General features: G+C 37.5%; 1 protein-coding gene across 5 annotated transcripts in view; it reads left to right on the forward strand.

Annotated features, from left to right (window-relative positions):
• The window catches only part of FRYL (FRY like transcription coactivator), a 251,245-nt gene that overhangs the window by 116,597 nt on the left and 121,395 nt on the right, over positions 1–13,253 (forward strand). For all 5 annotated transcript variants that reach the window (XM_088021180.1, XM_088021179.1, XM_028100519.2 and 2 more), the window contains 3 exons: positions 5,275–5,328; positions 8,258–8,397; positions 9,340–9,436. In XM_088021180.1, the coding sequence (XP_087877306.1) occupies positions 5,275–5,328; positions 8,258–8,397; positions 9,340–9,436 (291 nt within the window). The remainder of the gene's footprint in view (positions 1–5,274; positions 5,329–8,257; positions 8,398–9,339; positions 9,437–13,253) is intronic.

Raw genomic sequence — 13,253 nt, forward strand, 5'->3', positions numbered from 1 at the left:
ACTCCCCGCTGAGTGTGGAGCCCAATGCAGGGTTCGATTTCATGACCCTGGGATCATGCATGAGCTGAGCCGAAATCAAGAGTTGGATGCTCAACTGACTGAGCCACCCAGGTGCCCCTCATTGTTAGTTTTTTTATATTATTATGAAATAATGACATTATAAAAAGTGGAAATAGTTCTAAATTTTATATAACAAAAGTAAGGACTCTTACTTCCATTCTATATCAAGCTAAACACTATCCACAGTTTTTAGTCCATCATTTTTCATGTCTGTTATCCACTCTGTAGCACCTGCCACCTTTTTTTAAACATTTTTATTTATTTCTTTTTGCCACCTTTTTTTTAAGCACAAATGGGAGATTTTGTGTGTATTTATTTCTGTACCTAGATATTTTTAACAATGTAAATTGGAGATTACTCTATTTTAGCCTGTATAAATTTGCCTCATTCTTTTTAATAGTTCAATATTTTAATAAAGGAATATAACATAATGTTTTTTACTAGTCTCTGTTGATAGTCGGTTTGGGAGTTACCTTAATTTGGGGCTACTGTGAAAAAAATACGGTAAACATTCTTGCACAAAAGTCTTTGCATACATGCATGAATATAGAGAATAATTTCTATTCTTTTTAGTTGTTGTAATGGGTTGCATATGCTATAAACATTTTTAAATGGTGTATCTTTTCAAAATGTCATATTGCAAGACACCACAACTGCTTGAGCAATGATGAGAGCGTCCTCAATCACCCTATAATTAAATTGAGAGGTTAGTACAGAGTTCTTGATTAGTAATTTCTATTTAGTGCAGTACACTTATTTTATGTTTTTGTACTTACGGCAACTTGAGTATCCTTTTGCATTAAAAAATTATTTCTGAGTTCTTATTATGGAAAAAATAGTCTACCTCCATTTCCTGGTTTAGGGAAAGCTCGGGGAGGATGTCAAATTTTTAGAAATCTTTGAGGAAGCATGAGTTTGTTGAGAAATAAAATATGTTAATATGAAACAACATGTGTTTCTGAAAAGCTCTCTAATTCTGCTTGGCCATTACTCTAGTGTATAAACATGCTGTGTGAGTAATAAACCACTTAGATCAGCAGTCCTCAAAATATCACTGAAGACCTTTTTAGACTTATAGTATAAAAGGGGATGGACTGAGGGGCGCCTGGGTGGCTCGGATGGTTAAACGACTGCGTTCGGCCCAGGTCATGATCCCAGGGTCCTGGGTTCGAGCCCCATGTCCAGCTCCTGGCTCAGCAGGGAGCCTGCTTCTCCCTCTCCCTCTACCTCTCCCCCTGCTCATGCTCTCTCTCTCTCTCTCTCTCTGTATCTCTGTGTCTCAAATAAATAAAATCTTAAAAAAAAATTAAAAACGATAAAAGGGGATGAAATGAGTGCAAAGAAGCCACTTACTGTCTCCCCAAACTTATCTTAAATAAATAGTTCAGTGGGCGCCTGGGTGGCTCAGTTGGTTGGGTGACTGCTTTCAGCTCGGGTCATGATCCTGGAGTCCCAGGATCGAGTCCTGCATCGGGCTCCCTGCTCGGCAGGGGGTCTGCTTCTCCCTCTGACCCTCTTCCCTCTCGTGCTCTCTGTCTCTCATTCTCTCTCTCAAATAAATAAAATCTTTAAAAAAAATAAATAAATCACATTAGGATAGTAAAGGCCATTTATCTCACTATTTTTCAAACTTTTAGATACTTTTAGAAACGGTTCTATGGAACTGCTATAGGACTTTCTGTTTTACTGAAATTTTAGAGCTAATTGGGCATATGTATTGTTGTGCAGAATCATCATGTTGGATATAAATGATGTGTAGCTTGGTTTTCGAAATACAGAACTTGTTCTGCAAGATAATCACCCGAGTGTGAAGGCCCAAGTGCCAAGGACACGCCAAAAACCTATCCCTATTAAGAAAGTAAAGTGACCCAGAATTCAGTTAGATCCCATTTATTTTTTTAATTTAATTTAATTTAATTATGTTATGTTAGTCACAGATCCCATTTAAATTAGAACATGTTTCATTGATAGCTAGATTGGGGATTTTTACATTTCAGTGGCAAATATATTTGTGGATGTGTTTTCATCGAGATTAGCCGTGAATGACAGAAGGTGATAGGACTCTACCAGATAAAGAAACTTCAAAATATACATATTTCTAAATTCTCATTTCTTTCATAGAAGGATGATGTTCCTTTTTCTTTAATACACATTTAATATGTATTTAAAATTAAATAAAAAAGCATAACAGAGAGAGGTTTAGAAAATCATTCTAAAAATCTCAACAAAACAGCCATCGTATATTTGAACATAATCCCAGCCATCTTCTATATTCAGGAAGTAAGTTAGGTAAGTATATTTGGGGTAGCCAGCAAGGCAACTAGGTAGGAAGATGCACAAAAGGGATCACACTGTATATACTATTTTAATTAATTTATTTTTTTTAAAGATTTTATTTATTTGACAGAGACACAGTGAGAGAGGGAACACAAGCAGGGGGAGTGGGAGAGGGAGAAGCAGGCTTCCCGCAGACCAGGGAGCCCGATGCGGGGCTCGATCCCAGGACCCTAAGATCATGACGTGAGCCGAAGGCAGACGCTTAATAACTGAGCCACCCAGGTGCCCCTATGCTATTTTAATTTAAACTAATTATGTTATAAATTTTGTTTGAATTAGAAAGAAACTGAAACTAAAATGATTTAATTTCTGAATTTTGGGTAATATTTTCTTTTATAGAGAGAATAGTTCTTAAGGGATCTTTAAAGTTGGGGCACCTGGGTGGCTCAGTTGGTTAAGCATCTGCCTTTGGCTCAGGACATGATCCTTGGGGTCCTGAGATTGAGCCCTGTGTCGGGCTCCCTGCTCGGTGGGAGGCCTGCCTCTCCCTCTCCTTCTGCTATTCTCCCTGCTCATGCTCTCTCTCTCTCTCTCTCTGCCAAATAAATACATATTAAAAAAAGATCTTTAAAGCTAAATGTATAGAAACATACAGGCATGTACATGGACGTTTGGTGACAACTAGATTTGAAAATCACTTCTTCATAATTCATGATTTTGTTTAGTTACATTGTTTTTTCTCATATTTTAAAACATGTCTGTTCTGTAACCATAACTTTCATGGTTGTGCCCTACATTGTTCTAAAATTAAATGGATTTGCTGGATACCACCAAGCATGGGAAACTCAAGAACAGTGCTCAAGTTTAAGAATGAGAGGACGTAATCTGCATTCTTTGTAGAAAATACAGAAAATAAAAGTAAGCTAATTGTTCAACCACAGAACAACCTATTATTCTGTTTTTATTACTAGTATGTGGTATGTTTCTAGAGCTTTAAATGTATTTATATATGTATATACCACCATATATACATTTTATCCTTTTGTAAGAGTATTATGTCTGTTATTCTCTACTTTAATTAATACACTGAGAACATTTTCCCAATCTACAAATTTGGTTCTACCTGTCACTTTACTGGCTATGCAATACTCTAATGTGTAGCTATACCATGATTTTTTTGGACCAAATTCCCCATTGTTGTACTTTGATGTTGCTTCGTATTTTTAACTGCTTAGATAATGTCCTTCTTATGCCGTTTGTAAATGTGGAACACATTCTCCCCCCCCCCCCCCCGCCCCCAGGACATATTCTGTCTTTGGATCAAAGAGGAAATTAAATCAGAAATGATGTTTTTATTAGTTAGGATTCTCCAGAGAAACAGAACCAATAGGGTATGTATGCATAAAGAGAGATTTATTGGAAGGAATTGGCTCACATGATCCTGGAGGCTGAGAAGTCCCAAGGTCTGCAGTGGGCAGGCTGGGGACCCAGGAGAGCGGGCAGTATAAGCTCCAGTCTGAAAGCCGGTCCAAGAAGAGCCCATGTTTCAGTTTGACATGGGAAAAGGGATAGGGCTAGACTGATGCCCTAGCTCAGTGTAGTCAGGCAGGAGTACCTTCTTACTCCAGGGAGGGTCAGCCTTTTGGCTCTGCTCAGGCTTTCAACTGATTGGATGAAGCCCAGCCACATAAGGGAGTCTTAATCTACCTGCTTTACTCAGTCCACTAATTCAAATGTTAATCTCATCCCAAAACATCCTCACAGGCACACCCAGAAAATGTTTGACCAAATATCACAGGGTACCCTGTGACATAAAATTAACCATCAGAGTGTCCAGTGTCCATCAAAACTTCTATCTGTCTAGGATTTTCTTTGCTCCCCCTTCCTCTCAATCCATTGCAACATAGTATCACAGCCCATTCCTTCACTCTTTTGTTTTCTACTGGGTGGAGGCCCCTTTATGCCCCAATGTCTGTCTGTCTGTCTGTCTGCCCCAATATCTGCCTGCCTGCCTGCCTGCCTGCCTGCCTGCCTGCCTGCCTGCCTTCCTGCCTTCCTTCCTTCCTTCCTTCCTCCCTTCCAGAGAGGGAGAGTGGGGGAGAGAGAGAGAGTCTCAACGTAAGGCTTGATCTCATGACCCTGGGATCATGACCTGAGCCAAAATCAAGGGTGGGATACTTAACTGACTGAGCCACCCAGGTGCCCCCCCATGACACTCTTTCTATACTAACTTTAGACAGTAATCTGGACTGACCTCCTTTGAGTCATTTCTTCATACAAGCAAGGAAGAGTGCACATGCAGGTGAGAGAGGGTGGAGAGACTTTACTATCAGTTGTGTCCCCAGACCCATTGGTTGAAGATTAAAGGGTCTGAGCTTTCCACAGTGAGTCCTCTTTGGTTCATGGATGATGCTTGCTCATAGTAGGAACTCAGTTGTGTTTTTTCAGCAAATAAATGAACATACCAAATGGAAAGTTAAAAAAAAAAAGATTCCAGTACTGTTGTGTGCTAAAGGAAGACACAACACTAAATTGGAAGCTTAACTTAATAGGAAGCAACCATACCAAAGTATCATGTTTCACTGTCAATACGCTTTCTTTATGTAGTACTCTTTTCCCTTGGCTTCTGTGATATGCAAGTTCTAATGGTACAAAAATCTTTGTAGTAACAACTTTCCACTCCCAGTCCCCAACCCTCCCTTTATCCTAACTATCCAATTTCTTTCCCCATTTGCAAACACATTTCTTTCTTTTTTTCAAAGAGGTATTCTGTGTATATAGTAGCAAATGTGTGTGTGTGTTAAAAAGAGGGAGTCTTACCTTTGTTTAAAATCTAATTACAAATGAAAACAAACAAAACCAACTCATGAATCTGTTTATCATAGATAAGATTTCTCATATTTTGTATATATGCTTTTTTTTTTTTTTTAACCGTAGGAGAAGCCATTGTCTAGATCTCTTCAAAGAGGTGAAGATCTTCAGTTTGACCAGGTATGCCAATATCCGGGGGGATATATTTTCCTGAAAGGAAAATGTTCATCCTAACAGTCTGGTCCAAATATATCCAATATTAAGAAATTATTTTATTTTGTTTAGTGATCCTTTATATCATTACACATTAGATTCAGTCTGAAATTGGTAGTTTGTTTTTCAACAAAGTAAATAGAAGGAGTTCTGAACTGTGAACTTTATAGTTCATGGAATGATCTGTGAACTTGATTGGTTTCTGTCATTTATTATTTTAAGATTTTATTTATTTATTTGACACAGAGAGAGAGATAGTACAGGCAGGGGGAGTGGTAGAGAGAGAGGTAGAAGCAGGCTTCCCGCTGAGCAGGGAGCCCGATGCGGGACTCGATCCCAGGACCCTGGGATCATGACCTGAGCCGAAGGCAGTCGCTTAACCGACTGAGCCACCCAGGGGCCCCGGTTTCTGTCATATAGCATCTTAAAACTCTTTACTTTTCATTGGTAATCTCTTTATTGTGCCCTTTGAAATTTTCTTAAGACATTTCTAATTAACATACCTCAATCTTCCCTGGTGTACCAATTCACACTATTTTCACATAATAATATTTTACCTTTTTTTTTTTTTTAAAGAAAGGGCCAGAAGGAGGTGGACAGAAGAGGGAGAGGGAGAATCTTAAGCAGGCTCCATGCAGGCCCCACGCCCAGCATGGAGCCCGACATGAGGCTCAATCTCACAACCCTGAGATCATGATCTGAGCTGAAATCAAGAGTTGGACACTTAACCACCCAGGTGCCCCATAGTATTTTAGCTTTTAACTTTTTTTTCTTGTTGGGGCTATCAGAACCTTAAGATAGAACATTAATACCTAAAATTGAGTGTGATGTTCTTATAATGTGAATTCTTTCCTCTTCGGTCATAATTATGTTCACTCAAGAATTGTTTTATTATATATTGTTTGCAAAAACCAATAAGCCAGATTAGCTCTCCGTTTGTATCTAGTATTCCTGTACTACTGTTCTCATAATTATGTATCTGGGAAACAGAGATTAATGTTCATATTGGTTTAATTGACTAGATAAGGATGACTGGCTAGAATTACCTGGTGGAGACTTAACAAGATATTGTATTTTCTGGATTCTAACCCAATTCTGAATCAGGATTACCAAGAGCAGTGCTCCAGCACCTGTATTTTACAGTAGCTCCCTAGGAGATTCTGATGCATACACTTAGTGAGTAGCCACTGGCCTAAGAAGAAACCATAGATAGGAAGGCTAATTCTCTGTTAAAGTAATATTAAGATCACTTTATATAAGGCTCTTCAAATCTCAATGTTTCTGCAAAAGGTATTAATTATTACTAATAATTTTTATTTATTTTATTACTATATTATTTTAAAGATATTTAGATTATTCAGATCTTAAATCCACTAATGATGAATAAATGTATAATCAGAATTTGAAATCCTATTAAACAGTGTTTTTAAGGAATATATCCATTTGTTGTTTTTTTTATGTAAATGATTAATGAAACTTTAAATAGTTCTGCCCCATAGTTCAATTTTTTTTCCGCAGTAAAAAGCCAAGTGTGGCAGAAACTTTAATATATATTTACAATAGCGGATGGTATTTTATTGTTCCTTCTTTAGATATTAAAAGGATTTCCTTTGAGTGATACTGTTCATTGTTAATAAAATATAAACTTGAAAAATTAGTTAAATAAAATTAGAATCTTAGTTTTAGTTTAATTTCCTATATTAGAAACTACCTGTCAAATTATGGTAATTATAAATAAAAGCATGATTAAAGGAAGGCAGAGATAATGAAAAAGAGAATAAGAGCTTACACAGTCAAATAAAACTTTTATTCTTTTCTATTTCCTTGGATGAAGTACATTTTGAAGTTATATGAAGGCTATCAAATATTAGGAAAAGTAAATGTTTAATTTCTAGAGGTATCAATTTATCTTCATTAACTGACACTTTCTACAGTCCTGGACCTGAACAAGACCTTGAGTATTTCTGCAACCCATCATTTTTTAGTTAAGAAAAACAGAGTGAAGCATGTTTGACTGTATACTTTGAAATATTAATTTTATGAGCAATGAGTTGCATCAGATACAGAAATTCCTATGAAGAGCGATTTTTTTGCTCGAGATCCTCCAGATGAAGAGTGACCCTAGGGACTGCTTGCTAAGGATAACTGGTGTGCCTCTTACTGCCACTACAGGAACGCTGAGTTCATTCATGGAATTAATCTGATATTCACCTAGAATTCAGATAGTTTCAGGGATGCCTCAAATTGAATAGCAGTTGTTCATCCCACTACATTTATCTTTACGCTGTCTGCTTATACATTCTGAGCTTTAAAAGCTTGTTACAACACATTTCTAATATGTTCGTGTGTGGGTGTCATGAATTAATAATGTAATTATAATTCTCTATTCCGCATCAGAGCAATACAAAGTTTACTTTTGCACGGTTTCTAACAACGTAGTCTTCTCTGTTCCTCCATCTCTTCATTCATTCTAGTGGCAATACTTACAACCTTTTGTTCACATGAGTATAGAGGAGGAACTGGTCAGGGGGAAGGAGGCAGGTGTGGTTTTCTCATGTTATGCATACCAGTTCTCCCATAGGTATCCTTCTGTATAATCAGGGATATTACTAAGGGTCAAATTTTTACACACATGAGTAGTATATGGAGGCAGGAAAAAGGTGGAAAGCTGCTAAGCTAAACTGAATGGATGTGGGCAAAGTTTAATAGTGGGTAGCCCACTTTGTTACTTGGATAAACCCCTAATTCTTATTTTTATTTTAAAACACATTTATCGCATTTGAGTTACTCTGTTTATCCTAGAAATGTTCATCGTTTCCCAGTGATGGCTAATAGAGTTAGGAGTGTGGTACCTTGATGATGTATTTTATCTTCTGGTAATATCTTATGTTTTCAGTTGATAAGCTCTATGAGCTCAGTAGCAGAGCACTGTCTCCCTTCCTTACTTCGCACCTTGTTTGACTGGTACAGACGCCAGAATGGAACTGAAGATGAATCCTATGAGTACAGGCCTCGGTCTAGCACAAAGTCTAAGGGGTAAGTGGCTCATTTTCCACTCTTCTACCTAGAATTGAAATCCTTTCGTTGAAGGGGGCGATAATGTTCTCAGCCAAAGACTGGTATTGTTTGGTTTCTAAGCAAAAACATTGATTACTTTTGTTACGAAACTGGTAGTAAAGGGAAAGCATAGTCCATACTTAACTGTAAATCAAGGGAGGGTACCAGTTAAGGTCAATGGAACTCCATGGTACTCATCACTGGGATAGTTATGCAAAAATGAATTTCAGGAGTGTCATTTCAGTAGTTCAGTGAGGACCTTCAATAGTTGAAGAAGTTAAGAAAATGTTCAAAGAAGGTCCTGTTCCTATGGTTTCTGAAGGGAAGCAGTTGTGATACAGGAGGACTGCCAAACCCTGTATTATGATACCATGAGACTCTCCTTGGTACTCAAATCCCAGAACTTCTCTTCTCCTTCTTCAAATTTGCCAGGGAGGTGGCTTTGCATAAAACATCTATCTGTGTTTGGGAGATGATCCATTGTTTGGAATTGGACTTTATTTGATGCCACTTGTGATTTTTCACCTTAGATATGCAAAAAGTTAGCTGGGACTCTATTTTCATCAGAAAAGTTATTACTTTTATTTCAGTTCTTAATTAAAAAAATACTAATCAAATAGGGAGTAATGTTAGATTTTCTAAATAAAATTTAAAGTATTTTTTCTTAACTGATTGCTTTAGAATGGGTTTAATTTCTGACAGATATAATAGTGATGTGTTCATCTCTACTGTACAAAATACCCAACAAGAGAAAGAAAATGAGAGTGTACATACATTGGGTAATTTAAAAACAGCTTGAACTGTCATTGCCGTAGGACACCATACATACGAGGAGCTCAGCAAATAACCGAACTGTTAACCAATAGCTATTTTAAGATTTATGGTCTTAAGTGCAATCCTAATTTGGGGTTCTTGTTTCAGGGATGAACAACAACGTGAAAGAGATTATCTTCTTGAAAGGAGAGACTTAGCAGTAGATTTCATTTTTTGTTTAGTTTTAGTTGAAGTTCTGAAGCAGGTAAGAAGCTCTTTTGTCTGCAGAGTTTGTGTTTCTTATTCTTATTTTGCCTTCACGTTTCATTTACCTTATTTAGGTTGTTATGTCTAAAATTCTGGCCCATGTTAGCTAGATTTCTACAATATAATTACACGTCCTTCAGTTGCCTGGGGCTTTCATGGATTGTACCTATCACTTCCTGTTCTTTTTACCTTTGTAAAATGCCGTCTAAGATAGGAGATCTTGTTAGCAAAATTGAGCTGAATGGAAATTGGGTTACATGTGGGCTTTTAGCTGTGAATATAGTCCGCCTGTCATTCATCGACTTCAGTCCACTTTCAAAGAATTTCTCTTCCAAAGCCATCAAGCCTGCGTTCCAACATGTAATAATTGTGCAGTTACAGTTAGAGGGTAGGCGCACTTTGACATGGGGAGCACTGAATTGTCAGGTGTGAATGGTTTTTGGACAAGTGAAAACACCTCAAGATAATAAATGTTTTAATGTCTGTTCAGTGTCTGTTAGGATGCTGGCATTGTGCTCACACTGCACTCAGGAGTTCAACTTCCGAAGTCTGGTATCATGTATATTTTTATTACTCAAAATCAGTACAGGTATACATTTAAATACATATAAATACCTGTACTGATTTTGAAAGGTTTTTTTTTTCTTGGTCCATTTTTGTTTTTTTATTTACTAAAGTCAACTACTTTGTTCAAATGCATGAAAGTATTCTTAAGTTTGTAGTCTTTAAAAAGTTATCATTCAAACACAAGCCACATATTTCCAGCCACGTACACTGTAATGTTTTGAAAGTTAGGAAACCTAAAAGAAAAAAAAAATCACATTATGCATATGACCTGTTTGGACAGGGATTTTGTTTTTGTTATACAAAATGAAGTAGAATATATAATATGAAAACAAACAGCAAAAGTTAGCTATAAAGTTAATTGACAGCCAATTTTTTTGACAGAGGCAATATAAAATTATTTGAATGATGTATTTCTTTGTCCTTTGCCTTTGTTTTTGTAACATATGTGAAAAATCCCTTGAAATCTGAATATCTGAAATCCTCAAATAAAAGTTTGAAACATAAAAAACAAGTAAGTGAGTTAATCGAAGGTGAAAATCATTTTAATTAATTTGTGCCTTTCATAAAGGTCTTTCTCTAGGTGTAGGAAAGAAATTTCATCTGGGAGTTGTGCTAACAAGCCAGGTTTGCTTTCTGTGATCTCCATTTCACTGGGATCCTAAGACCCTGAAGCCAGCGTAATTAGGGATTGAAGAGCTCTGGACCAGAGCGGCCATTGACCATGACTAGACTTTGCCTAGGACTCATTGTGGTTGACCTCTAGCATCTCCTGTGTGCCCATGTAGGTCATGTGAGTGATTTGGTAACCAACATTTTGCACTTCTTTGCTTGATTCAGTAATACAGGTTTTCTTCGTTTAGCAGGAGAAATTGTAAGTTCCCCTAGACATTCAGGCCCCTCTCTGATCTGGCTCCATGGTGCCTTTTCTCCTTCGTTTCCCAAGACATTCTTTCACTTGCCATTCGGTGTCTCCTCTGAAAGTTGCTCCAAATTGCGGTCTCAGGGCTTCCGTGCACAGAAAGCCCGATGTCGGTTTCTGTCTCTCCTCCCCTCTCTCTCCCCGTCCTTTCGCCTCCCCATCCTCTTGGTCTTCATCCTCCTTCCTTCTCCTCTTAAAAAAAAATCCAGGTGGCTCTTCTGGAGGAGAGAACCACTGCATCTGTAAACTTCCATGGGGCTCATTTTTCAAGTTCATTCCACAAAATCCCTTTAGATCCATGGTTCAAATGGACTCAAAGTATGAAAAAAAAGAAATACAATAGCTCTTTTTTTTTTTTTTGAAGATGTTATTTATTTATTTGTCAGAGAGAGAGAGAGAGCACAAGCAGGGGGAGCGGCAGGCAGAGGGAGAAGCAGGCTTCCCGATGAGCAGGGACGCGGGGCTCGATCCTAAGACCCTGGGATCATGACCTGAGCCGAAGGCAGGCACCCAACCGACTGAGCCACCCAGGCGTCCCTGCAACAGCTTTAATAGCAAAGCTCTGTTTTTTGGTTCTGTCACCATATTATTCTAACCTACAGTGGCCTTTCCACTTACTTTTCTCTCTTTTACTCACTATCCTCATACTTTCACTCAAATGCACCCATGAAAGAATAAAATCTGTCACGAAGAACACAGAGATACTTTATTTATTAAAATCTGACGTAGGTTTTTTTTCTTTTCCCCAGTAAAAGGAAGTCTTTTTAGCTTCTTCAAAACTAATAAAACCAGAGAAAATGAAGTAAAAATCAATAGAGCTTTCTGAAATACCATGACAAACTCACCCAATTTTCTACTGTGTCAAAGTGATGTAGGGTTTAATAGATCTGGAGACTAATCAATGTAATATATCTTGAATTTAATAGGATTTTTACTTTTGCCCCATATAAGAGACACATATTAAAACGTGACTTGGTTTTATTTTGTTGAGACGGACGGTCCCAGGAGTACTGAGGTATTGATACATGGTTGGGCCAGTCATAAGGAGGAGTAAATATTCTTTACGGGTTAGTCCTTGACCTCATATATTATACGTTTTTTGTTTCTTGAATAATTTGTCATGTCTTCATGCGTGTGTAGAACTCTTCATAATGCCTGAAGGCTCTATATCCTTTGTATCAGCCAGTCGTTGTAATAAAACTGGGAGACAGACAGGGCAAGTGTTTTCATCTCAGCTCTGTCATTTTCTTGCTGTGTAACTTGGGCGAGTTATTATCCACTACCTTTTTCTCCCCTCTGTAAAAGAGGGATGGAAATAATACCATTTTTGTAGAATGATAAGCATTAAATACAGTAACGCCTGGGACATGGAAAGTGCTCCATAAGTATTATCTGTTACTTTCATCTTGCAGATAAAGACATGTTCTTAATTTAGTGACTTGCTGATGATTATAAAGTTAGTTCACTGTTTTATTCCAAGTTTTCTCCCATTAATAATAAAAATATTGGTAAAATCAGTGATACAAAATTAGGTGAAATGGCCAGCATCTTGGAAGATTAAAGTTTTAATCATGACAAATTAGACAAAGAATTGAGTTAGTATAAATGTGATGAAATGAGCGTGATTCACTGTGGGAACAAAAGTAATTTAAGATGATAGAGGACTAATTTTATTTTTTCAAGAAAGTCAAACATAATTTTAGGGTCATGGCCAACTACCAATTTTAGCATGTTGATGCCAAAGGCTTTCAAATTCATAGCAAAAGCATGGTTAAACGGCAACATAAACCTTTAGAAAGTTTGAAGCAATTTTCTTTTCATATGAAATTTTAGTCAGACATTTGCTCTTTGAAACAAATAAGAAGATTGGGAAACTTGGTTTGTAAACCAATTCCAGCTCTTGGCTTAGTTTTATTTGTGCTGTTGTGAAGTATCAGAAGGGGGAGTACATCCTTAGTATTTTCAGATTTAACATTTGCATTTTTGATGTGGATGAGTACCCTGAAGGTTATGCAGTTATTTGTGATTTTTCTGAGGCTAAATGTATTCATTCCCCTTTGCACTGAAAGCTGGTCACTTAGGTAATGAATGAGCCTCACCGACTCCACGGTATCCATATCTTACCCTGATTTTGTTATTTCTCACTTTGATGATGCGATAAAAGCATTAAAGGTTGGGAGGTGGGGGTGGTGGGAATGGCCTTGGAATAAAACTTGGGTAACTTTTCCTTTTAAGTTTTTTAAGTAATCTCTGTATGCAACGTGAGGCTGGAATGCATGACTCTGAGGTCAAGAGTTGCATGACCCTCTGAGCCAGCCAGGCGCCCCCG

The sequence above is a fragment of the Eumetopias jubatus genome, unplaced genomic scaffold (genome assembly GCF_037043125.1).
Source record: "Eumetopias jubatus isolate StellerSeaLion01/CBP00866 unplaced genomic scaffold, mEumJub1_p1.0 scaffold_2, whole genome shotgun sequence".
NCBI lineage: Eukaryota > Metazoa > Chordata > Mammalia > Carnivora > Otariidae > Eumetopias > Eumetopias jubatus.